The sequence below is a fragment of the Cyclopterus lumpus genome, chromosome 7 (assembly GCF_009769545.1).
Source record: "Cyclopterus lumpus isolate fCycLum1 chromosome 7, fCycLum1.pri, whole genome shotgun sequence".
NCBI lineage: Eukaryota > Metazoa > Chordata > Actinopteri > Perciformes > Cyclopteridae > Cyclopterus > Cyclopterus lumpus.
The window spans coordinates 19,403,533-19,431,279 of record NC_046972.1 but is presented as its reverse complement, the minus strand read 5'-3'; the positions used below and the strand labels follow the sequence as shown (position 1 = coordinate 19,431,279).

The window sequence follows — 27,747 nt, the reverse complement described above, 5'->3', positions numbered from 1 at the left end:
CACCCCACACCCTCACCCTCCCCCGACTTTTTTCAAATGAACACATCTGATTGAGCGAATGCCATTACCTGGGTAAATGAATGATTCCTAAAGGACTGGACGAGGCCTAACACCACCCTGAGGGTAAAGCTTGTTATCGCTGCAAACTCCAAAAGAGGAAAGAGGAAAGAGGCAGCTGTGGAGCTTGTGTGCACTTTGTCAGAGGCCTGTATTTCCATATTAATCTGCCACATTTAGGCATCTGAGACAAGAGAGCCTCCTGTCACGCTTCTTTGATAACGGAGCAGTTAGCTTTTTCCCCTCGTGTATAAATATGTATAATTCCGATAAGATTAATTGAAACGCCTAAGTATACAGTGGTAGGAGATGAGTGGGAGGGAGAGAGAGGGAGACAAGTTCTGTTGCCAAAGTATGACGTTTTAGACTGGCCTCTACCTCAGTGGGTGCCGAGGCGCTCTCCTCCCGGTCCAGAGTGCCTTGAATTGAAAATAGCATCTACCTAACAGTCCTCAAAAATAGCTGAGCTTATACGTTTTTTTTGTATTTTTGCGCAGAGCCGATAAATACGGCGTGGAGCCTCTGACACCGAAGCCTCACCCCAATTTCCAGAGCTCTGGAGGAGATCAGATAGCCCTGTGTCATTTGATTTTCCGCCTTATCTCATCTGCGCCCATCTTTTTGTCTCAAGCTGGGCGACATTTTAAGAGGCACACACTCCTGGTATCTTTTTGAAGGACAAAACCCAGAATGATATCGAAAAACAAATAATCGGGAGCGGAGCATGTTCGCGAGGGGCCAGTCCGCCGTTTGAACGGCGCCGACTGCTGATGCAGGCATGTCCCAACGAGTGTCCTTCAAGTGACATTCGGGATGCAAATCGGGAGAAGTACACACGTTGAGATTGCGACAATCTGCAAAACTTCCGAGTTCACGAGTGCCGTTTATGACGGCGCCTCCACGAACGGCTGACATTACGGATGCTGTAAACGAGAACACAATTTATACTTTGTGTATATCCCACACAGTCATTGAGCAGTTCCGCTTTTCAAACTGACCAATAAAAATGTCTGTTTAATAGTTGTTTTCTGCAAAGTATGCTGAGTGCTAAACAAGAGTGGGCAGTGAGTGAGGAGAAAACAGCAGGAGAGAGGGAGGTGTGGGAGAGTGGAGGTGCAGGGATCCGGAGACGGATGAAACGAGAGGGAGAGAGAGAGAGAGAGAGACGGCGGAAGAGGAGTTGGAGCGAGGGAGGAGACAAAGGCGGTCCCTGGTGCGCAGCTCGAGTTGATTGACGGCAAGAAGAGAGGGCTGTGGAGAGAGGAAGGGAGGAGGAAAGGGAAGAAGTGAGATCAGCAAGGAGTGAGCACGTCAGTGTGTGAGTGGCGTCTCTCATTAGAAGGTGCTGTCAGGGGCCACAGAAGGGGGACTGCAGGGACCCCACCTCGCCCATCCCCCCCCCATCCCCTCCACCGGCCCCTGAGATCCGGCTGGGAAAATGATTAATGAGTGATACCAAGATAAACATGCGCTCCGGCCCCAAAAGGCAGCCCTGCAAAATGATGCATGCAGCGTTATAAATAAACCTTATGGAAAAATTAAATTAAAAAAGTTTTACAATAAACAAAAAAATAAAAACAATGCAAAACGACCGTTGGGTTTTCTTATTTTGAGTTTTGTTAGAGGACACAAATCAACCCGAGCTTTTGTTCTTTGCTTTGATGAGTTTTTTTTCTCGATTTTAGTTGTTCTAGTTCTGTGTGTGTGTGTGTGTGTGTGTGTGTGTGTGTGTGTGTGTGTGTGTTGTGTCCTACATGCATGTGAACAGTGAACACCAGGCTAACAAGGCTCACCAGCTGTCTGCGTTCCAGACATCACTCGGGTCAGATTATTTCCCGTTGAAACGTCCGACCTCGAAGTGTTCCAGGTGCACGACGCCCAATGCAAACCAAAAAAACATGGGCTGACCGTGACAAACTGATCTTTCACACAATATAAATCTCGCTTTGACTGGTCTTCGGTTGTACTTTTTCTAGTAGGTCGTCAGAAATAGTCGTGTGTAAACGCAGCGTAAGCCCCGCCCCGCTCAGCAGCGCGGGGCAGACTGCTTTCCCACTCAAACACTGAGGCAAACCTGCTCTCATTTGGTAGAGCTCCAAATCATAGCAACTGTGGATAGTGTGTCTGTCTGTTAGAGGAGTGCAAAAGTGCGTGGGGGAAAGTGTAGTGTGTCTGGATTGATGCTGCAGATACCCACACCACAATGCACACAAACACACACAAACACAAATACGCCCACACAAAACTAGGTCCAACTGCTCACTGATTGTTGAGTAAGCCATAAATGTTTTACGCTACACTTTCAGTTAATGTTCAACACTGAGCGCCAAATGCCTCTGTTACATATCGGAGTGGAAAGGCAGATTATCATCAAATAGTTATATTATATCATAATGAGCCTACAGGCTGTGGTCTGGTGGAGGGAGAATGAATTATGAATAGAGTGTAAGGGATGATCTTCGTTCCCCCGAGGGACTTCCAACACCACAACTCATTTGACTTGGATGAATCACAGATAAGGAAACCCCCCTTCACACACACACACACACACACACACACAATGTTTCCTTTACACAGTGCCCTTCATGTAATTTACTCTGTGAGAAGAAGTGTCCCTTTAGCACACACACTTCTCATTGGGAGAAATGTATGCTGAAGGGTGCTTTGTTCATTGTCAAACTGTGCATACCAATGCTGAAAAAACACCATAAAGAAGTCTTGTCATCTAAGTCACTGGTGCATTTTCTGTCCGGCGCAGACTCGTGTCGGGCCTCTTTGTACATCTCTAAAATGAGTCCCTGAGCTATGCTGTAGCTTTGCCTAAAAAAAAATCCTCATCTCATCTCATCTTTCTCTCTTTTGCTTCCCCCCCCCCCCTCTGCCCGGTCTCCCCGGATCCAGGCCGCAGAATGGGTCGATGATATTGTACAATAGGAAGAAGGTGAAGTACAGAAAGGATGGCTACTGCTGGAAGAAGAGGAAAGACGGGAAGACCACACGGGAGGATCACATGAAGTTGAAAGTGCAGGGAGTCGAGGTGAGTGCGCTTACAAGAGTTTGGATTTAGAGGGAGTGAAAGGAGGGGGTGGGGAGAGGGAGGGATGATGTGGGGGATGTGGGGCGGGGGAGAGCCAGCCTTCACCCTGACACAGACGAACACAGGTCCACAGTGAGCTCTCCCCTGACTGTAATGGAGACAGTCACATGCTGCAGTCGGCCCGCGTCTCCAAGGAGCCTTACAATGCGGCACAACAATGGTTTTCCCTGGGTAGCCGGTGGAGTGGAACCAATTGTTTGTACCTTATTAAGGCTCTGGATGTTGCCTTTGCTCCAGAGAGCCTACATTAATCTCGCTGGCTCAAAGCAGTACTGTCGAGCTGACATTCCCTTAGCTCACTCCACGTCACTCCGCATACCAGCTGCTGCCATAAAGGTGCCCAGATGCGGGTCCAGCCCCAGACGAGTTCACCGCCTTTGCTTTCAGCAGCGCTAACGTTCCTCTTTCACACGATTAGCCACGAGCGCAGATGCCCGGAAGCACAGAAGTTGAGCTCGAGAAGAGTTCGATTTTGGTCTCCTCTTTGTGTGTGTGTGTGTGTCCACGTGTACACACACACACACACAAACACGGTCACATAATTCACATACACCTAACCACACACCTCGGGGAGTGGTGCTGTGAGTCTGCGTCACACAGTGAAACAAAGACAAAGCTCAGGCTCTCTCCCAGCAGGGCCGCTGCTCTCTGTTTGTACTCCCCCAGATATTTAGCCTCTTCCTTCGCCTTACCAGCTCAGTGTCATCTCCAGTCCTGCAGTGGTCTGATAACCCGTTGGGACAACACACATCCATCCTTTTTTGGTTACATTATTTTGTTCCAGTTTCTGAGTTTCTGACAGTCCTGGCTTTAAGTCAGCCATACGTGCATTGACAGGGTTTTTATTAACATGTGAATACAGATTATGTACAGTAGTGTCTCTCCCACAGAATACCGTCTGGGCCGAACGAACATTTCCTCATCAAATCCTACACACTCCTTCACATATATATATATATATATATATATATATATATATATATATATATATATATATATATATATATATATATATATATATATACATACATATACATAGTGCAGTATGTGTTTTGTTTCAACTACAGGATGGGGTCATACTTGCCAATTGCACTTGTTTTTTTGGGGGTGAGTTTACTGTTAGATCTTTTAGGATGTCGCACCAGCTACAGCTCAAAGTGTCCCTCCAGGAAGAGGGGGATGGGAGGTATGATATGGTAAAAGTTGAATCCAGAAGTTGTCTTTTGAACTTGACTTGTACAGTTATAGTTAGTCAGCTGTTCCCTCAAACCATTCCTGAAGCATGCATAAACATTATAAAGATTTATTTCAAGCTAGAAAGTGGCAACAGATGCCAGTTGAATATGTGCCCACTTCTACCTTACTTCTGCTGTCTGCTACATCATCGCTCGCGGCCCACTTCAGCACTGCCCCCCCCCCCCCCCCCAACAAAATACTGTACTGTTTGACCCTGTCCTATTTTCCAGCATCAATGCTACTGGTCAATGCTCCAGAAAAGCAGCCATTTGTCTTTAAAGCGACTGTATCTTCTCTCGGCCCGTGATCACGCATGCTCTTCTGTGATCTCGTAGCTGTCACAAGGAGAAACGTACTGTTACAGTACCAAAATATCCAGACCTCTGCTTTATAAACAATAATATCTAAAAAGGCGAGGACTCTCGTGAAATACAACACAAAGGATTCTCGAATCATTACCGTATTTTATGTCCATCAGTAGCAATAAGCAGTCGGAGGCTGAGCCGCCGACTCACTAAACCTGTAGTGTGCGCTGTACAGTGTGCAACGACGCAAGATAAAGGATGCACTAAAGAGCAATCGTCACGAGTCGCACACGTGAAGACGGATGGAGAGTTCACTGACTGGGATTCTCCATTCTGGGATGTTGCCGTGTGAGCTCTGATATGTTGTAACCCGTCTAATTTACCAGAGCTAATTGCTAATTGTGCTCAGCAGTGCAAGGTGTGAAGGTGAACTTATTGAAGAGAGAGAGAGAGAGAGAGAAGAAGAAGAAGCTGACTTAAGGCTGCAAAAGCCACATTGGATCATAGCACTATTTCACATGCTGTAGGTAAGAATACAGTGCACACACTGTCAGCGCTGAGTCGCACTGCTGTGTTGTGTGTTCCTGCACATCTCGCAGCCTTGGAACACTTGAGTCATGTCCCCAATTGGCCCACCTCTCAAGACTGACGGGGGAGAAGTGATCCATCACTGCTGTAACCGTCCTATGATGGGAACCATGACCCATCATGCACAGGCATGTTTACTGTAAGCACATCCAAATGACTTGACCTTTGCCTCCTGTACAGTGAAAGTTCTGAGGCCACGGGAGAGGATGAAGATCGATCTCTTTCTGCTTGGTACTGTGTTTCCGCTGGAGAAGGGAAAGATCCATTTGAATATATAATTCATACCATACCTTCGCAAAGGCAGGGCACAAAGAGTTGACATAAGATGAGCGTAAAAGTCAATTGTTTTACAATTGGGAGTCTTTACATCCCTCATGCTCTGTTGTAGCTGATTCCCCAGCCTACCAGTGCTTAATAGTGGTTCTGTGGTTATTACATGGGCCAGGTTTAGTGCACAGAGAGGACAAGCGCTGTGGGTAGTTCAGGCCCGTGATGCTCAGTGGCTCCGGCGAGAGAAAAGGCTGCAAGTCCGGGAGCGAAGGCCCTTCTGGGGCCTGTAGGAGGCAGCCTAGCGTGGCATGAGTAGATGTCAGCGCGTGCTGCTGCTGTCCTGTCTGCTCCACAGTGCTGGCTCAGCAGCCCGTTTAAACCGAGGCTCTCCCCTCTTTCTGCCTCCATCTCACTTCCTCTTACTCTGGTTGAGGGTCTTTCTCTCTTCCACCCTCTGTTTCCCTGTCTTTTAATTCTTTCCCCGAGATTTCTCTCATTGTCCCGGTCTAGACCCCTCCTCTCCTCCACCAGCCCCCCCCCACCTCCTTCTTCCACTACCCTCCAAGTCCACGGTCCAGACGGACGGAACCTTGAGTTAGGGCGGTAATGCTCCCTGTTCCCTAAAATTGGAGCGCGGGGCATGTTGCGGCATTAGCGCTTAACAGGCCGTGAAATAGCAGCCTGCCTTCCTGACGTCTCCCCCATCACTCCAGGTGAGTTGGCCAGACGGCTGGATAAATGAGCAAGCAACACCCCCCCACCCCCACCCCACCCACCCCCCGTCTACCAGCATGCATTTGGGGCACCTGAGGAGGGATGTCCATCAGTGATTATCTCACCACATCCTGCTCTTACCAGGCTCGAGTTGTTCACCTGCTCCTGGCCACAGCCGAACCTCCACGAGGATCCTCGCCCCCCCCCCCCCCCCCCCAGTGGCGAGGATGTCCGGTGGCCCTCTCTCTATCAGTCAGGTTCCTCGGTTACACCACGTTTTGATTGGTTCAATTCTCACAGAGTGATGTCATCTTAATTCAGGCTGTAGGTCTCGCAGTATGCATAGCTCTAGCATCCCCTGGCTTCTCGCTGTGAAATAGCAGAGCCCTGGAACACATCTGCTTTGACTGACTCCAACTGAGATCCGTTCTGCTTCTCGTCGGGCTTCTCCCCCCAATGCTCCCTCTTCTCATCTTCTGATTAGCTGTTAACCCCATCTCCTCCACCCCTTCTATCTCCTATCCCCATTATTCCTAAGCTTTAATAAACTCCCTAAAATACGGATCGATTTTCTCTTAAGTGAAGGTGGCAGTGCCTCTGACTTATTTCATTACCACAGGCTAATTATACCGATTGAAATGAGCTTCTGCTCTTAAGGTGTGCTGTGCTGCTCTGCGCCTCTGCGCTCCCAAGACTTTAATGTCAATACAGTTCTCCACCAATTCCCTAAATCCCATCCCTGCCTCAGCTCAACCCCGCCATCCCTTCACCCGGCCTTTTCACCCTCCAGCACCTAAATAATCAGCGGGTGCGTCCTCAGACCCCGTAACTTGTCATTTCATGTTGGATCCACCCTAATGTGTGATTTCAACTGTGCAACTGTGCAATGAAGGAAGGTAATGGAGCATGCTGGTGGCTCAATCGCTCTGTTCATTGATAATAATGAAGACAAATGTCAAAACATTAGTTGCTAATGTTGTAATGGAGTGGATGCTAGTGGATGCGCACTGGATGCCACACTGCATTGGCTTTCAATATCACATGACCTTCAACATTTAACTCAAGTCTCGCCCTTCATTTTTGCAGCAAAATCAAACACTGATGATTGTGGTCCACCCAAGCACATTTCCATCTGAATTCAAACGCTGTGGCCTCATACCTTGTTTGTGTGCTATTGGAAACACGATGGGGAGGACAAAAAATAGCGTTCCACATTTCCCAACGCCACCTGAGTGGGTTGCATTTGGTAAGTTGTCATCAAACTAGCCGAATATCTGTGAAGTAGAGTTGCTTTGTGTGGCTGTTTTTGTGTTTTCAGGAGCGGTGGTTGATACCACCAGATTGTGAGGGCCAGATGTGAGGAGAGGGCACTAAACAAACCCCTGTTTCTGGGAGGAGGTGAGGCTGTGCATGCTCTCCCCCCCCCGCTCCAAGTCAACTGTGAAATTAAGATCAGATTACTGATACAGGCAATCCCCAAAGCAAAAGAAAAGTTTTTATTTTCCATTTTTATTCAAACTTATAGGCTGTCTTTTTTTCGACAATAGTCAGCCTGCCTGCTCTGTAAAGACAGTAAATCGATTACTGCTTCCATTGTCTCTTCTCCCGGAGCCTGCTTTTGTTATTCTCTATTTTTCTTCTTCTTCTTCTTCCCTTTGCCTTGGAGCTCACACAGCTAGCTCTTCCTTTTTTGAATTACCTGATTGTGGAGGAGTTAAGACCAATCTGTTTGTGATATTTCAAAGGACGGTTACCATGGTTATAACTCTTAACCCTCTCCTCGCACACACGGTACGGTAACAGCCATCGAGTGGTTGCATAGGCACAGGAAGAATATGGTTTAGTTCACGTATTCACGCTAATACAGGGTGAACATAAACTTGGGGAGAGAGAACGGAAAACGATTCAATGGTATAATAATGAACAAATACACAGTGGATACAAATCCAGAAGCCTTTATTAGAAATTGCAGCATTTAGGTTTGGGTGTTGCCATGCAAGGGAGGGAGTTAATGGAGACAGGTATTCATTTTAGGTTGTGTATGTGTGTGTTTTTATCCAGCGCAGTACATTAATGCAGTAATCCCCTCTCCAGCATAATGGCTTAATGGGGGTTGTTATGTTGTTATTAGTGACTGAACCAAAGCCTTCCCCCATGAACGCCTTACCCCCAGCATTGGGAGCGTCCACTTTACCCATGGTTTTCCTTAAAGACCACAGTAATTAGTTTTCCTCTCTTACTTCTTACAATTGCGAATCACTCAGCAGCAGTTAAGCCCTCAGTGTGCCTTTTCACCTTTCGCCTTATCGCCATTTCAATCCAGCAGCCGGATTTGAGGGGCTAATTTTGGAAATGTTGCTGTAGGGAGCAGGATGTATAATGGGCCTGTCCAAGAAATGTGCATTATCGACAGCTTACGTTATTTATTAGACCACTTGTTGCCACGTGTTTATAGTGTTGTCGTAATGAGCCGACTCCATGGGGGCCTCCACAGCCTTTATTGTCTAGGGTTAGGAGGACATTGACCAAAGAAAGCAGCCAAAGAAATATGTAAAATGGTGCAAAGCTTGAGGAATCTGACCTCCATTAAAAGACGTTCAGACCATCCTCCTGAATTCCAGTGGAAAGAGGAGAACTGTCCAGCTGTTTCCTACCTCCAAACCAATTCAGAGGAATAATGGAGCTCAGTCAAAGGGGAGATGACTGGAAGCCATGTTACTGTTTTTATTCGGTGGGGACATCTTTTGAGACGGAAACAGTGCTTCACATGTCACTCATTATCTGCATTGATACTGTTGGTGCACCAAATGAAGGGATTTTGCCAGCGTTTGATAAATGTAACCCCCACGGGAGGAGCAGAGCAGAACCAACTCCAGATATATGCAAAGTAGGGGCAGGAGAGTTGTCGAGAGGGTGAAGAAAACAGAGCAGTGCTGGCAATGAGCCTGGCTTTGCATGACTCTCTGGTTTGTGAGTTCTCCTTTTTTGTTTTGGTCTCGTGAGCGAAACGGAGATCTCTGGGCAACACGGGGGGGGCCTGGCTTTTATGTAAACGAGCAACTTTCACCAACTTTCTACCATTCCTCAGTTCCAGGCCCCAAATGCTCTTCATAGATCCATCCCTGATCCGAATACAGCACCTGCAAGTGATACAGTGTACCCGAAAGGCCCACTTCCCATTGCTGGAGTCGGTTGAATTTCAAGGTGGGAGTTCAAAGGAAAGCAAGTAGTTTAAGCATCCACTCACCTCCCTTATGCCAGTGTGCGAGTTCTTTGCGAAATCTGTGTAATGATCTCCAACCAGCTTTTGGCTGGTTCACACATTTCTCAGGCATTTCTCCAGGTCAGGGTCAGCTGAGGCCTTGAGTATTGAGTCAAATCAAAGAGTGGTTTTCTATTCCCGAAGAACCTGTGAAATGCTTTATATAGATTGCTTGAAATGCCTCGGATAGCTCTTCAGGACGTGCCCTTTACCGAATCTGCGAGTTTCCCTTTCACCCCATCTGTCTTTATCGCCCCCCCCCCCCAATCTGCTTCTTCCCTTTTGAGTTTTGAGAACGCGGCTTTCCTCCATCGGTCTCCGTTAAACGTGAGGCCATTCCTGTGGCGAAGGCAGAACCTCGATGTCGAGAGAAGCAGTTTCCCTCCGTGTGCTGCGAGGCCTTATGGCAGAACCGTCTCTTCTTTCCCCCGGCTGGCTCTGGAACACTTGGTTCTTTTAATATCCGTCAGATGGCGAACGCAGCGCCGGTGTTTAGGATACTACTATCCACCGAGGGGCAAGGGCTTTGAGGAGGATTCATCCAGTGACATTATCTCCTCTTTACTCACAACTCGGCTACGATTCCACAGGAGCCTTTTTCTGCCTCATCTGCAAAAAATAAAAATATTTGTTGTATTGACGTTTGCAGAGAGATGAATTTGTTATACCCGAGCGTCTCGCTCATGGGCTACCTTTATCTTCCTCTTTGCGTGGCTATTTATTCTGCTGGCTTGCTGCACATGGCCTATGTATTATTAACCAGCAACACAGAGGGTTAGATGTAATGTGCTGCTGTGTTACATTTAATAGCTGCAAAATCAAAATGTAGCATTGCTCCAACATCCGCTCTTCAAAGGAGGTATAATGAGTGGAGCTGCAAAGTTCAAAGAGAATGGTTAAGTGTTTGTATAGAATTATACAGGGTAGGCAACTGTGCTTTCCTCAGTGATATTGAAAGGTTTTGATATTTTACATGAAAGGGTGCTAAAGAGGAGTTTAACACAGGAAACAGGTTTAACCCTTCCGTTGTGGGCAACAGAGGGATGACTAATCCAGATAAAAGTCCCCTTATCTTGTACGTTTTGTTCATCATAACTTTGTGTCCAGCTGCCTTCTGTTTCTCTTCCTTCCATCGCCTCCTCTTGTATTCATATGGCATTTCACATCTCTCTGATTCCATTCCTGGCTGTTACATCAGTGGTAACCTTGTTCTTTTCAAAGTATTCTGGATAGATGTTCCCTTCCACGTCCTATTGCATCACACACATCTTTTAGTTCCTGTTGATTTTCAATGCTTTCAATTGTTTTGGTTTTGTTGTTGTTTTGCGGCGTATTTTTCTGTTGATAGTGCGGAAAAAATGAAAGGCAACAACAGACAGTTGTGTATTTCTATTGCACACTTAAATGTGGAGAGAAAATGAGTCATTTGTATAAGCCCAAGGGAGTGCTAAGCTGGTTCTGCATTGTGTGTCGACACCGGTCCCCTCTTAATGTCACTGCCACTAAATAATGGCGCTTGCTTGCAGACAGCTGCACTGGCGTGCACAGAAACGTACACGCGCACATACACACACACACACACACACACACGCGCACACACTATTGCCTCTATGGACATTTATTCTGTTACAGTGGCAGAATCTCAGGGGGACAAAAAACAAACGTGTTATTGTATGCATGCATGTATGCATGTGCCACATATGTGACTGAATTTCCAAACTGAAAACGTAGCCGTAAGCCTAGATAGTAAAACCACAAGTCATAAATGGAGCCTGTTATTGCGAGAAAATGTAAGTTTAAAAGATAGCCCCCCCCCCCCCCCCCCCCCCCCCCCAAAAAAAAAATATCCTATGTGAAAGATGAAAATGGCAGAGATAAAAATGAATCAAAATGACTGTGGACTGTGGAAAATAAAAGACGGATGAAAAGGAGAGGAGAGAGCAAGAGAGGCTTAGAAGGTGGATGGATGGTGAGGGAGGTGGGAGGGATGGGGGGAGTGTTGAGCGGAGAGAGAGAGAGAGAGGGAGAGAAAGCCAGAATGAACGATATATAGCCCCTGGCAAACAGAAAACAATTGTTACACTGCCTCCCATAACCCACTTCAACCTTAAACAGCAGATTTTTTTCACTCAATTAATTTCTACACATTGGAGCAGAGGCCTTGGCTGAAGCGGGACTTTTATGTGCTCCTGCAGCTACACTGCCTATACACGTCTCAGTCTCTCTCTCTCTCTCTCTCTCTCTCTCTTTCTCGCTCGCTCTCTTTGTCTGACTGGCTTTTTTTCTCTCCAGAAAATGAACATAGTGCATTTGAATGGACTGGAACACTTTAAGAGATGAAGCCTGAATAAACAGCATATATTGTAAAAAAAAAAAAAAAAAAAAAAATAGCACTCACACAAACAATTGATAGAAACTGTCCTTTGATTCTCGAGCAGGACAATGAATGCCTTTTAACCTAATCAGTGTTATCAAAGGCGGTCATGGAGCGCTTAATGCAGACTTTAAAATATGACTTAAAAGTGCAATTATACGTTCAGCTGCATGTGTTCCGGTGCGCGGGGTCTCAAGTGATTTTCATCAAGCGTCATATGTAAATCTGAAAGAGAGCGAGAACATCAAGAAAGTAGATCCTGCGAGACACTTTGCAGGAAGACGCCTAATGGAAGAACAAGATGTTCAATACACGGGACTAATAACAATAATAACAAAGGAAATAGCGATAGTAAGGATGATAATCGCACGCGCAGGAGCAAACCGGGCCACGGTGGCCCTTTTATGGACAGCAGGTTGGTCGCCCTGAGGGCTGAGGGAGCAGGCAGAGACAGATGGACAGATAGATAGGGGAGGGCTCGACTGAGCTGTGTCTGTGTGGGGTGAGTGAGGGCCGGTCGGAACAACATGAATCATGGCTCCAGTTGAGAGAGGAGGAGATCAGATCAATAACAGCCGAGAGGAGGGAGAGGAGCGAGAGAGAGAGAGAAAGAGGATGAAGGGAGGACACAGGAGGTGTTCATCACTGGACCACCCCGACTCCCAGCATGCACACTTTTCCCCTTCTTCTTCGTCTTCCTCTACGTCTTGCTCGTGCCGTTCAGTTAATGTATTGAGCGAAGCGCTGGTTCATTTTCTTGCTGAAAAACTGAAACATAGATGCGTGTAGATACAGACACTGTGGTCTATTGTGTAAGTGGGCCTTATTGATTATTCAAATAAAGTCAAACAGGCGATTCATGGGGCCTCCCTTGGCAAAGGAACGCAATGATGCTCATGCGCTAATTTCACTTCGGCAGAGTGTCGACCGGCAATTAATCTAATCATTCGGCCCTTAAAGTGCTTTCCCAAATATTCCAGCTTGAGTGTGCAGTTGTATCGGTTTGCAAAAGAAAGCACTAAATGATGAATTCATCTCTCTTTGCGCTTGAAGTCTTGAGGCGCTTGTTTGATTGGGCGTGAGCAAATTTTAGTTGCGCGCGTGGAGAGAGTGTACGGGAGTGCAAAGGCTCAGCGGCGGTCATTTCTCATTAAGGGACCGGTGTGCCTGGGGAGAGGCCTGTTTTTACACAGTCCTAGCAGCATGCTAGGAGGAGCAGCCACAGAGGGTAGTGGCCAGTGTTGGAGTGGCTGTCTGGGTGTTTAAGCATGCTACACACACACACACACACACACGCACGCACGCGCGTGTATGATGGCCATGCTCTCCTCCATTGTACTGTGGAATGGGCAAGCAATTTTTCTCATCCCTCCTTTTTATTATTTTTTTTTTATATATATAATTTGGTCGATAAAGGTGAAGGACGTTTCATCGCTATTTCTCCCCACTCCCCTGACTCCCCTCCTCCTCCTGCTGTGTCTCAGAGTGAAAATCCCGAGATAAAGCTCAGCGGCGCTCCATGTTTAATGGAGCTTAATCCCACAGATTTGAGATACGGAGCTGTGAGGTAATTCCCTCGTGCCCATCTTCACTAACACAGAATGGCCATGTGACCACCGAATTCTGCTCCTTTTGCTACATGCAGACAGACAGGTGGACAGACAGGTGGACAAATGGACAACGAAAGGACACACTTCTTTTTTTCTTTTTTTTCTCTCTTCAAGGAAAAGGGTTGTGCATTTCTCAGCATCCCAAAATGCTCACCATCTCATCCGCTGCTGAAAAACATATTTTTTTTGCCATACTTTCCCCCTCAACTGTGGTCAGTCAACCTCCCTCTTGATGGGGGGGGGGGGATTTATAAATTAATCTGCAACATGAGCCAAAGTGACGAGTTTGGAGAGTCAGAAGTGAAAGCTTAGTGTCCAGAGACAGTACTCCAGCCACGGAATCACATCAGAGTTAAGAGGGTTGGCTGGCCTGAGACTATTTGTAGAAGCCATGTGCTGGGAAGTATTACACCCATCAACAATCCTCCTTAAGTGATGAGCTGACAATTTACTATTCACCCTGCCAGAGAAAATATTTTTCAATCCGAGTGCATAAACTTCCCATGGCAGGCTTCAATTTACCCCAAGACATGCATGTCAGGCCCACTTGACGTGAGCCGCGTTGTCAGTGTGTAAAACAGTCCACATGGATGATTGCGGAGCAGCACTGGTTGTTAGTGGGGGTTTGAGAGGAAGGGAATGTGCATGTTCTCAAATATGTCGAAAGAAAGGAAACAAGCAGCTCCTCTTATTTAATCAGCATTAGTACAAAGACTCTGTGGAATGCATGCGACTCCCCACACGTGTCCTTGCCAGCTCTTAGTGCACCTTTTCTCTCTTCGCCCACTGCTTTCCTCCCTTCTGTCCTTCATCAACAACGCTCTCCAATCTTCTCCTGTCTCCTCCCCGCCCTCCTCCGTTGCCTCTCAGGTATAAAACACCTAATTGTCATGGGAGTAGAGGCAAACCGCGGGGCGAACTGTATAGCACTGTATAGTTATTGTCCAAAACAAAAACAGCAGGCTTGAGCAATCAGAAAAGCCACACACACACACACACACACACACTAGCGTGCACACACACACACTCACACACACACACACACAGGCATCAGGGTGTCAGTGTTCTGGGGGCAGAAGCTGAATGTTCGGAGCTGTGTTTGTGGTTGTTTATGTGTGTGAGTGTATGTTTTTGGCAGGTGAGGGGGCACATCGTCCTTTATAGCTGCACTCTGTCTGGCACTGTCACTTCAAGGTCTCAATCGCTTGCCATTCTGGGCCCCAAACCACTGCCAGTGCCACCGATCCACCTCTGCCAAGGTCCTCCTCATCCCCCTGCTACTGCTCTTCTCTCTCCTCCTTTGCATAATTACCCAGGTAATTGTGGAGTAATTGACTGCATCACCTGCTCCGAGGAAGCGCTGGCATTGTTTAATAAACAGCTGGAATATGCGCCACATGTTGTTGGAGAGCAAGAGGAAGAACATATTGGGGTAGAGGGGAGGGGGGCCGGAGATTTGGGGGGGGGAAGGTGGGAGGAGGACCGAAGAGAGCCGGGCGGCTAAATAGGAGGCGGCGAGAATGTCCACATGCTAATTTCCCAAACACAGACGCACAGATATAACATTCTCTAGGCGATACCTGAACTTGTTATGCAAGGTGAACATATTATTGCCTGTGGAAAGATTGGCGAGGGAGAGGGTAATGAGAGTGGGAGATGGATAGATTTAGAGACACAGGGAAGAGAGGAGCCAACAGAAAGTGAGTGAGGGGAAAGTTTTATGCATGAGAGAATGAGATGGATAGACAGAAGACGGAGAGAGGGGTGAAGCGAGCCTCTCAGGGCTAATGACATTAAGGAGGTCTGATGAATCGACACCCGCTGAGTGTTATTGACGTCCCCTGAGCCTGCCCAGGCAGAGCCGGCCTCCCTGCCCGGGTATTGGCTAGCCCTGCTCCTCAATTAAACCGCCTGATTAGATTCCCTCGGTTGTGCCCTCTCACGGGGTGAGCAGGGTGGCATGATGGATGTGATGGGCAGGATTATCAGCGAGGGGTGTCACCCGCGCCCCGCCTGGGAAGGGGGGGACCCACCAGACGATGGGTTTGACCAAGTCGTCGCAGGGGGCGTGTAGGCGGAGGGCAAGGGGGCGCGCCGCGACTCTCTTATTGAGGCTGTCAATCATCGCGGCGCACAAGATAGAGGCTGCGTCTCCGCGCAGAGATGCACAGGGGTAATTACTATTCCATCTCTCTTGGCATCTAGATGTATGAGGCTGTTCACAACCGCTGACCTCACATGGCAACCGTTTGCCATCTTTGAGATTGTTTGAGAAAGCTCTATTTGCATATCCTGTCCTTCATTCACTAATCCTTCAAAGAGGTGCTCAACACGTGACTGCGGTCAGGTACTGCAGGTGCTGCAGTTTTTTTTAAAATTATTTTCCGTGTGCTATTCGTTTACCGAAGTAAGTGTGAGAAATGAGTGATTCCTCATAGTTTAGTCTCGCCATCGCCTGTGTTCCGACATTAGTGCGTAGTGTAGAGGAGTTTGGGTAGGATGTGTCCTTAACCCTATTCTCTCCGTTTCCGGGTTGTTTCTCACAACCATTCATCAACATCTTGGCTCTCGTGGTGTAAAAAAAAAAAATGGGGCAAGTCAGGTAAGTGTCCCAATTCAGCAGTTTTGAAAGGCAGTAACTAATGATATCTCAAGAACGGGGGGCTGCTCCGGTTTCCCTGAGAACTTTCCTTCCTGTTCCATTGTGTGTTTGCGTGGCTGGATAGCCAGCTAATGGCCTGTCTCTGATGAATTAGGGGGTCTGACACCTTGCAAACACACTCTCCCAAGGTCAGAGCCGGCCCACAGATTACCATATTCGGAGGTTTTAACAATCTAACACAGCCTCAAGTCAGTCGGATGACAATTGAGTCGAGCACACAAGAAGATAAGGGAGTTGGAGGATGCGGGGGGGGGGGGGTTGATCCAGAGGAAGAAATTGCTTTTAAAGTGGAGAAAACCTGCAGTGATCTCTGCCGCTGATGTCCCCAACAGAGGCTGTGACGCCAAGTGTCCATTTGTGCATCCCTCTCAGTTAAGGCGCTCACGCAGCTGTTCACGCCACAATGTTATCCCTTCTCTTTATTGAAAAGCTGATATTCAAACCCTCCAAGTCGCGTTAAAGAGTCCTCTTACATCCATGAAAGTGCTATGCACTCTGCTGAAGCACTTCCATATTTCTCCCCAATAGCACCAAGTTGTTTGCAAATACAGTGTGATGTAATGCCCCGTCGTGCAGCGTAACATATTGTATAATGCATCCCATCGATTCATAACGGACTGTGCTCAATGTGTCGGCCTCGCCGTCAGGTGGACGCTGTCACAAAGACGTAGATCAAATAATCTCCGTTGCAAAAAGAAGCGTTTAGAATAACACAACCAAAACACATGCGCACACATTGACTCATGTAGCCAAACAGAAACACAGGCGTGCAAACACACGCATGCACACGGGAGAATATTGTTACGCATAAGGGCACAGACACACACACACACAGACACGCACACACACACGCCCACACACTTGCCATATGTGTCTGCAGGGAGCGGGCTAAAATGTCAAGCAATGTGCATGGGTGCCTCCTGTCGACACCTCTCTCCTTATTTCACAGCAGCACCTGGTGGTGACAAAGAGCACCGTGGAGAGAGAGAGAGAGAGAGAGAGAGAGAGAGAGTCCACTCGTTCCCCACAATGCAACTCTCTCTCTGTCCCGTCATGTTCTACTCGCCTGTCAATCCAGCTCAGCTGCTCAATTTAACTTTGAACTGACAATGCTCGAGCCCCTGCCAAAGTTTGAGGGATTTCAGACATAAGCACAGAAGCCAAGGAGCATAATGAATGAAAAGCCCCTTTCCCAAATTGATTTCAAACTAAATCAAACCCCGCTATTCAATTATCTGCCAGAGCCGCCACTGAGGAACTTTAAAGTTGTGTAGGCGAGAGAAAGGAGGAGGAGGAGGAGGGGAGAAAAGTGAGGAAAGAGGACGGCCGGAGCAGAATGCAAATGACTCCATCCCTGTGTGGTGTCAGAACAGGTGGCCCAGTGGTAGCGCTGGGGCTGATGAATGAGCTGTTGAAGTGGAGCCCATTGCTACCTCTAGCTAGTGGCAGCTCCAATTCTGCCTAGTTAAGCATTTGGCCTCCTCTGCCAGGAAAGGCTTAATTGAAGGAATCATCACAGGGACTGGAACTGAGCTGGTGTTACTGGGACCAAATTGTCTGTCTGCCTAACCAGACTGTAACATCATAATAGTGTGACGCTATCCATCCACTAATAAGAAGGAAAAAAAAGTGTTTCATTACAGGACATCAGACCAGGACCAGATTCCTTTTAATTACGTAGCACCCAGTGTGCGTTGCTTCATTTCCGTCACAAGTTTGAAGGATAATGCTGGTGGAGTTTTATTTCCCCGTTGGCAGTTTTACCCATTAAAAGTCTAAACCCAACACTGTATTTTGCCGCAGTCAGAAGCTACTCCTTTATGATGTGTCCATGTAGATTACCGGCTCTCACTGTTGTTAAAAAACAAAAAAAATCCATTAAAAACAGCTCACAAAGACATACTGCTGCCCTGACTCGTGTAATACATCATGTCGAACGCACGTGTATTGCTGGTTTTCCCTGACATGCCTTTATCACTCAGGTAATTACTGTTTTTTAGTATCATTTTAATACAGTTTTACACCTGCACTAGGAAGACAAAATGTCCCGTTCTTTTGTGACATTTACTTTTTTTTCTTTCTTTTTTTTCCCTCCCATGATACAGTCCAACGCAGCAGCCCACCGGACATTATTCACACCAGACAGGCAGACCACGAAGGCAGGGAGCAGAAGGGAACATACACTGATTGGTTTATCTAAGCAGAGACCGGTGACTTTTTTATTGTGTCAGAGAGCGAGGGTAATTATTGGTAAATTATAAAAACCTGTCCTGTCAGCGATATCATGCAGAAACCAATCAAGTCATTGACGCCGCGATTGCGTTCTAAAAAAAACAAGTAGCCTTTGGCCCTCTGCCGCACCTGCGCACAGTGTATCGAATGTTTGGCCTAACTAATGAACGACTGAATGCAATTATAACGTACTATCTCTGAAATTAGGCCTGCCATGGTGTTAATTACATAATTACTGAAGATGTCAGCTCTATGCGGGAGGGGGGGGGAGAGAGTGTCAGTGGATAGAGTGGCGCGCGGAGGGGAGGGGGGGTTGCTTTGCTTTCAACGATGAACTATAGACGCTTCTTTGATTCATGATGCCGGCTTTGTGGAAAATATCGCCTTTGCCAAGTTAATTTTGAAAAGGCCAGCATATTTGGGCCGAGACAATCAGCCTGACCTTTCTGAGAACAACCCCAGCTTTCACTCTTTCACCTCTTTCTTTTGCTCTCCTTTTCTTTATATCCCTCCCCCCCCCCCCCCACCCCACCCCCACCCCCCTCTGTCTTTCTTCTGCCTTTCTTTCTCCCCCATCTCTCTTTCACTCTCTTTTCTGTCGCGTCTGCTAATGGGGAGCGCCATTGTTCATCAACACATCCCGCTGATGAAGAGGCCTACTCCGGCTTCTGATGGAATATTTCTACAAATTTATCGGAGGCTGCCTCTATTAGACGCGGGGGCCTTTTGCTAGGAAACAAGTAGTGCAGACTGACAATCGTATTCTCCTGCTTGTGTACTTCACTAATCAAGGCGACGCAGATGGACTTTTGCCGTTGTTCTCTGCCCAGTCATATCATGCAGATGATTGGAATATCAATTCACTCCACACACTTGCAGCTAATTTGCCACGGCTCTATATCAATTGTGTCACGAGAAAGCGGAGCCGTATTTCCCCCTCACAAGAGGCTGTGGAACAGCATTTGTCATTGGCACTGCAACGTGCACCTCTCCCTGGTGCCATTCGGTATGGAAAGTGAGGCAGGGCCTGAAAGAGTGAGTGGAAGTGAGCGTTAATGTATTTATGCTGCGTGCGTTCGCCGGTGTTTGTCACTCGGATCTGAGGACGCAGACTGAAAAAGGTACGATGGATGCCGGGGCGTCCCAAAACGAGATGCAGATGAGGAGCCGTGCTGTATAATCATGTACCATCGCCACCACTCTGCCACGGACGGGGGGGAGGGGGTCTCCATCACAGCTGTTTCAGCCCAGACACCTCCGTCCGTCACCTCTCTCTCCCCGTCCACCTGTCCCGCGTCGGCGCTGCCAGCCGAACAAACTCCGGCGAGACTTTTTCCCAGGAACTGAAAATAGTTTACCTCCTCCCCTGTTCGCTGGTATACCTCCACCCGCTGCCTCCTGCCTCGGTAGTCTGCTGTTTTCACAGGAAATTAGCCAGACGTCCCCCGAGGTGGATCCCGTGCATAGCAAGATATCTGCCTGTCAAGGTGTTCTACGCCTTCTGCATTCATTTGCTGCTCACTTTCTCTCTCGCTCTCTGCTTCCCCCCCCCCCCCCCCCCCCCCCCAATATTCTACCTAAAAAAGTGTTTAAAGCAATGCGTTTTCCCCTTTTGCTTTACGCAAAACAAGTATTCATTTTTCATCATGGGCATCTGCAAGTATGTCTTTGAGATTATTTGTTTATTAAGATACCAGTGCAGCCATGTTCTTGTCACGCTGAACAGGTGGTTGGAGCTGCAATATTAGGGTGCTGCCTTTAAACCCCACCTGTTTTTTTGTTTTTCTCGCTTTATGCTCTAAACCTTATTATGCATCACTCTCAAAAGGAATAAGCGTTCTGCCCTGAGCTGGCCCTGCCCGGTCCCTAGCCTCGCCACGGGTATCAGAACTTAACAACTCTTTGACCTGACGCACTGTATTTATCACACCTGGTTTTATGACCCCATAAAACAGTCCCTTGACGAATTTGATAGACTTATGAAAACATTTCCATCCAAACGGGCTTTAAAGGTTTCAGAGGGACGGACGTATACAGTAACTTCCTCCATCACCACATTCTGCCTGAGGCGAGCCTGTAAACTAGTCGTAGCACTTCATGGCGCTCTCGTTGTCGCGAGTTTGTGTGCGCTCCCAGTCGAAGAACGCTTCCCGTGAACTGAACATGAAGCGGTGCATTTGGCTGACGAGCAGACTGGCCTTTTTTACGCAAGAGATTAAAAAAAAGAGTTTTCATACTGGAGTCCCCTCCCCCGAGTTGTTTTAGGCGGCCGAGGACAGTTGTGTCCAAATAGTGGAGTTAATCGTTGAAATGGGTCAGACAGTGGCTCTTATTTCCCCCCTATACATGAGAACAGAAGGCGGACGTCAGTCACACTAGGGGAGCCCAGGGAGAAGCTGCACCTCTCGGGATCTGTCCCCTAGTAAAGAATTGCTGAAACAGGAAATTCAGTGGCCCAAGACTTCTGCAACACAAAGGACTGTCCTCCTGCTCCGGCACTCGGGGGACGCAGTCAGCAAAGTGCCTCTTACAGCCAAAGACCGGAGCACTGACTTCATTGTGTGTCTGTTATGCTCTTAGTGGCTCTGCTTCTTTTTTTTTTTTTTTTTCTGTTGGAATTTGTTCACCATACTTGAGAGGTGCCAGTGAAGGATAGTACCCATTTGTGGATGTCTGACACAGCATCTCACAAATGCTCATTAAAGGCCCGTGATTGCTTTAAAAAGAAGAAGGAGCGAGTCCATCGTCTCGTTCTGGTGCAATGACGAAGACGGCCCGCGACGTCGAGCCTTTTAAGATTGCAACAATCTCGGGCCCGTTTGTCGTCTAAATTGATCACGGGAAAAGATTATGCGGCTGCCTAAAAGGGTGGATATTACTGCAAGCTGCATTGTGGCGGTTTAGTAGTGGGCAGGTAGATCACACTGCTGGGATAAATAAGCCCCCTCTGCAGCACTACACCTCCTCAGTTCAAGGATACAACCATCACTAATCCACTGAATGAGTGCGTTGACCACTCAGCCTTGCTCTTCAATGCATTCGCTCCACATTGTCAGGCAAAGGGAGAAAGCGACATCCACTGAAGAGTGGAGTGGCGCTGATACATGTACAACACATGATTCAATGACAAGCCTGACTGCCAGAGCGAGGGAGGGGGGGGAGAGGAGGAAGGGAGGGGAGGGGGGGGGGGGGGGCATTGGAGTCTCCTGTGAGCTTACACCTCCTTATTCTGTTGCTCGGCCCATGAAATATTAACAGTGGCTGCCTCCCCTCTGAATAAGCCAATAGAGTAGTAAAGGGTAAGGTCTGCCTCACATGGTGTTTAATGCACGCCCCTTAGGGCCTCAGCTTGGTCTGAAAAATAGGGCCTTTTCTCTAGCTCTTACCTTCACTCTGGTCTCCCCTTCTTTTTTTTCTATTTTTTTTTCTCTCTCTTTCTGTCTGCCTTTTTCATTTGCCCTAATCGAAGGAGAGAGAGAGAGACGGTAGCAAACAGTGTAGCGGAGAGCAAGAAAGAAGGGAGAGTAATGGCGAGCGGTGGGATTCAGGGGGCTTAACGTTATCAGATGGCCGGTGCCGTCGCCTCCTCCTCCTCCGCCTCAGCCTTGTTGTCTGTCCTCTAGCTGTGCTTTTTCCACCGTGCGCTGAGAGGAAATGGTTGTTCTGTGGCGATCTCTGTTTTATGAGGCATGCCGGGTTGCTTTCTCATCTGTTCCCTCGCTTTTCACCCAACGCCATCGCTGTACCTTTCCCTGCCTTTCCCTGCAGGACGGCAGACCGCCCATTAAAAAGGTAACGCTACGGGGGAAAAAAACCAACAGTGAAGCATGAATAAATGAAAACGGATGCTTTTTCGATATCTCTTTTTTAGCGGTGGATCGGGCAGTCGCCATGTCCTCTGATTCACTTTTAAAGGCAACCCCCTTCAAAAGCCGCCGCACCCGCGTTGGTCAAACGGACACAGGAGGGTCGATGCTTTTCACTGTGTATTCCACCACGACTGGGATGTCTGACTGACAATAACGTCACACACACACGCATACACACACACTTGCATTTGCGCACCCGTTATTTCTTAATCCACAGCCATCTGGCTGTAGATGATGGAGCGCCTTTCCACAGCATCTTGCAGTACGTCCACTTGTACCCCAGAGTACAAAAAAATAAAATTCCAATTTAATTAAACTGAGAGAATATCATTAGGGTTCTTAACAATGATTAATGTCTAAATAATAATAACATTTATGAAGTGTTAGGGAATTAGAGTGTTCGTTGGAAATGAAATGATTATTTCTGTTCAGGTACAGGTCATTGTTATAACAAATGGCAACGCTCATTATTCATATCATCGGCTCCTGGGTTAGAGATTCAGACAGATTGGGAATCCATTTCATCTCCAAGTTTACTCTCCGCTGGATTCGTCCTTCTTTGAAAACTTTGGAACATTTGGCCATCCACTCGGCCCTGAAAGCCACGCTGACATACAAACTCTTTGTAGTTTTCTTCCTGTTGACTTATTTCCGTACTTTTCTCTCTCCGTGTTAAAACAAAAAAACTTGACAAAAAAAAACTGCTGGAAGCGAAAAGAGAAGGGGAAAAAAAGTGAAAAGTTGACATTTAGCTTAAATGGAAGGTGGAATGGGCCGCGGGGATGCAGCTGTAACGATGCAGGGGAGACCAGGGCTTCTTCTCTCTTCCCGTCCCGCTAAAACAAGATTTATGACCTCACGAATACCACCATATTTTAGCAGCTGATGTACACAGTGGGCGGTTTATCTGGGATTGAGGGCTTTGCCGTTGAGCACCATCACTGCGGCGCTTCCTTGACTCACAGTGGCAACATGCAACGAGAGGTAACAAAAGGGAAACGCTGTGTGAAATCTCGTGCAAGTCTTCACAAATATGAACATTTGTATGCACATTTTCTGAGAGAATCTCAGACAAAAAAGTCAAAATGAAGGTTGGGGGTGGGCGAACGAACAAAATAACAACTTAAAAGTCAACTTTGTTAAATTCCTCCTCACACGTTTTTTTTTCTCCTTCTGGAGGCGCGTGGGGAGTCATAGAGCAATGATTGAGAGATCTTATATTATTCATCTCTGCCCCCTGCTTTGCGTGTCATTGCTATACCCTCTTGCTCTTCCCTCACTACTTTCCTCTGGCAGTGTAATTGACAGACCTCAGCAGTTAAGACCTCCAACAGCTCTTTCTTCATTTGGAGACACTTTGTCGGTTTTAATCAGGGTTTTAATTGGCAGGCTGGCGGTGGGTGAGTGGCACCAGGGGCTGGGGCACGGAGGCGACACTGACTTTCCAGAGATACCATTCTTGCTCCAAACCTTCCACATTCCGCCTTCTCGCTCCCTTCTTTTCCTTTTTTTTCCTCTTCGTCTCTTCTTTCCCTTTTTTAGTTTCTCCCCGTCCCTCTCCCACCCTCACCTCATTCCAGCTCCTAGTCGTCGGTCCTCCAATATTAAGTCGCAAATCAATATGTTCATGCTCCTACCTTTTTTTTTAGTTTTTTGCATTCATATCTTTTGTGCTATAACTCAAGCGCAGCGTTACACGTAGATTAAATGAGTGTGCTGATGGCATTACTGATAGACCAGACATGGAATCATCCCGAACCGCAGCACCTTGCCTTCTCTTTGTCGCGTGCTGTAAGAGTGTGAAGCGGTGAGGGCGGATCCCGTGGGCTCTTTCTTCTGTGTCGTGTTTGAAGTCGTCTGGTTTGTGTGGCAGAGTCCTATATGGCAGTCAGTACAACGGGCCAGTATACGTGCCGCGCTCCTGCCAGGGTTGCTGAATCTAGGACACCGGGACTCTTGTCCTGAGATTCTCCCTCCTGCTGAGGTGTTGGTTATGCCAAGGGGACAAGCCAGAGCGGATCGAAAAAGAGTGCACGGGTAAAAAAAAAAAAGAAAAAGGTGGTGGGAGGTAGAGGGCGATGGAGAGAAGGGAGAAGTAGAGATAGAAAGAGAAAAGTTCTTTGTCAGAATCCTTTGTTGACAGCCGAAGCCCTGCTTTTGAACCTGGCACTGCAAAGCCTTGAATTGTCATTCTGATGACATGACAGTTACAGTCAGTATCGCCGGCGCTAAGGCCCGCCTCCCTGCTAGTTTAGCTCTATCTCACCGTCTATAGACTTTGTGTACTTGTGTGCATCTGTGTCAAAGCACAAGCACTGGCTGAAAGAAAAGAAGAAGAAGAAGAAGAAGAAGATGAAGAAAAAAACAACCCTCCCCATAATCAACAAGCATCCTGTGTATTTGCCGGGCCAATTAAGAGTCATTCATTTGCTAATGAAGGCCCTGTTGAGGTCTAAACTGCTCCTTGGGGCACGCAGACATGCAGTCAGCACACACGCAGCCCTCAGCAAAGCTCGGCGCCACCAACATAGTCATCAGTCTGTGCCCGCCGCTGCACGCGCGTCTCGCACTGCCCACTCAGCACATCTCACCAGCAGCCCCTTAACAGTAAAAGTATAATTGAATTCATTATTTCCTGTTTTATGACTTGTTCCGCTGTGGTTTTAATTTGTCCTGTAAAAGATGAGGCAGGCAGGCAGTTCTTCTGCCTTAAATTCCCTCCAGTTCCCCTCTCTCAAGCTCCCCTCGTTCTTCCACCGAGCTCGGGATTTTATGATGCGGGGGGGGGGGGGTCTCCTGTGTCGTGGGAGGCGTCTCCACCGCTAATCAACTCCTCAAGGTTGCTCCACCTCCGTGCCACGCGGGCAGGGAGGTGGAGGATGTGCTGCCAAAATGCTGCGCCTAGCTTACCTCTTTAATGGGCTAACTGCTTGACCTTCAGGACGACTCCATCCTAACTCCACTCTGAAGAGATGGGGCCCCGTCTGTGTATTGATTTAGTCATGAGAATATAATCTGGAAAAACATTTCTGTCAATATTTCCTCCCCCGCCTTCAGCTTCCCGGGGAGAGATGATGTTCAGCGCAAGTGCAAGGTTATCAACGGCATCTCTGTGTTTGCTGAAGACGCACGGTATTTTTTTGTTTGTGATAAGGAGTCTTTATTTTCGACTTTCTTAGACACAGACTTGGCAAAGCCGTAGTACAGCCGGGGCCTCTGGGCTCCTCACTTTGGCCCCGATGATTGCAGATGACTGCTCCGCTGCCAGCAGCAGGCTGCCTTACCTGTTCCCCTGACTACAGACACTTTATACATGTTCGCCTCCCTCTCACCATCCTTTTTTTCCACCTTATTTTCTCGTGTCAATACATCCGTTTATTCATCATTTTGTTCCTTTTTGGAGTAAGCTCAAGGTTTCTGCTGGGTGGGTTTTCCTCTCTTGTCGGAGGGGCTGACCCCTTCGCATTCGGACCGCAGTGCATTCTGAGCAATGCAATGGCGTCACCGGCGTCACACTGGTATCCAAGAGCAGAAAAGCGCTCCATGGGTAACATCTTCTGTCACCTTGACAACCCCGATGACTGTAAGCTCATGTGACTTTGCATGACCTTGAGCATGAATGAGATCTCTTCTGATGCGTGCGTCTTTGTCACATCTGGCATTAGCATGAACGTGTATGACGTCTTTAGTCAAAGTGATTTCTTTGCCTTTCACCATCGTTGCTAAGAAAAACCTTGTTTCCTGACTGTTGGCACAGTTTGCTCCCATCACAGGGGTGGACACTTGTACTCGGCTATCCACAGGCGCTTTGACTCTTGGAGCAGATGTGGTTTGTGTTTTAACATCGGTGGGATGTAACAGTTTAATTTCATGGTGTCAACATAGAATTGGAATCAGATCATAAAGCATTACGGCACTTGCGCGGAGAGGAACAGCGCTGTAAATCGACAGAGTGCACGTCTGGCTCAGATGGAGTCAGATCTATTGTGCACTTTTAGTACACATGTGTTAAGTGGTCGGGGGTGAGTGTCAGTGATGACGATAATGCTAATAACAGGCAATGTACCATGCATTGTCTTAAGAACTCAATTTGGCAGAAAAACGTGTGGTGAGACATTTTGAAATGCATGAGAAATACTAGTGCAGTGATATCACTGAGATCCAGCAAAACCCTAAATATAGTACTGCAGGCATGATGTATTTTGTAGGCCATCCCAGAAGTTAGCATCACACAGGCTCCCTCGACAAAAAAAAAAAGCCAATGGGATTTTCATCCATTGGATTCTGGATCATTGCATGAAATAAGCTCTGTGACAAACGCACGTTTATGATAGTGACACGTTTTTTGTTGATGATCTTCATAAATCAGAACCACTTTTTCCCCCCTCACCATGAAACATAAATGCAATCGCCGGAAGTTAAAAGCTACCATGAGCCCATGAACAAACCACACCACTTATCACCGCCACGTAGCTAAAGGTGGAGTATTGTATGAGTAGTCCCACTTAGCAAACAGGACATGGAAAAAAGCTTCAAAATGACATATTTGATCCCGTCGAACGCAAATTTAAATGCATCTCTTTTTGTGATGACATTCCTACAGCGCTCTGTACACAGTGACGCAAATCTGGAGACAGAAAACACATTTAGGGAAGAAAAGAAAGAAGTGCTCATACTGCTATGCCAACAGAACGCAACCCATTGCATCACTGAGTAAATGGGGGTGTTTATAGTCAGAGCTGCGATTGGTGACACTACCTTATAATTTAAGTGTGGGGTTAAATTTGCATTGTGTGACATGCGAGCACCGTCAGCACCTACCTTTAAATGCTTAGTACTGTTGGACAGATTGTATTAAGAGACGGTGAAATGAGAAGAAGAAGAAGAAGAAAAAAGAGAAGCTTTGTGCAATGTGCATTTGAGTAGCTTTGGGGGTGGGGGGGGTGTTTTGAACACATGCCTGGCACGTACGACTCAGCCGAGCAAAAGAGCTTTGTATCCTCCTCACCTGGGGAAATAAAGAGAAGGTGAGACAAAAAAAAACTTTTCCATCGCTCCAGGCTACTGTTACCTGGCAGCCGCCAAGGAATTTAGAATATCATTCTGCAGCTGCATATATTCTAGATCTCGGGGAGAGACACACACTCTCTCACACACACTTACATACATACACACAGCATGTCAAACCTTCAGGAATACACTACATGGAGAGAGAGAGAGAGAGGGAGAGTCCTACCGGGCCTTTAGGTGGTGGCTTTTGTTTTGGACGTTGTTTCTGTCGACGTCTAAAAAAATTATGATGTTGGTTTCTCACTGTCACTAAGGCTGCCTCTTTGACTCCAAGCCATTTGCATAGGCAGCGTTATTCCACCAGGAAATATGGGGCAGTTTTAAGAAAACTCCACTTTGGTGAGGCCGGGGCGTAGGAAAGGCGGGCGGAGAGAGTAAGTGATTGTGATGGACGGTGTGAT

At 47.4% G+C, this 27,747-nt stretch overlaps 1 protein-coding gene across 1 annotated transcript in view; it reads left to right on the top strand.

Annotated features, from left to right (window-relative positions):
- camta1a (calmodulin binding transcription activator 1a) overlaps positions 1 to 27,747 on the top strand; it is a 147,195-nt gene that overhangs the window by 31,441 nt on the left and 88,007 nt on the right. Inside the window, exon 2 of the mRNA XM_034538255.1 lies at positions 2,959 to 3,094. Within this exon, the coding sequence (XP_034394146.1) occupies positions 2,959 to 3,094 (136 nt within the window). The remainder of the gene's footprint in view (positions 1 to 2,958; positions 3,095 to 27,747) is intronic.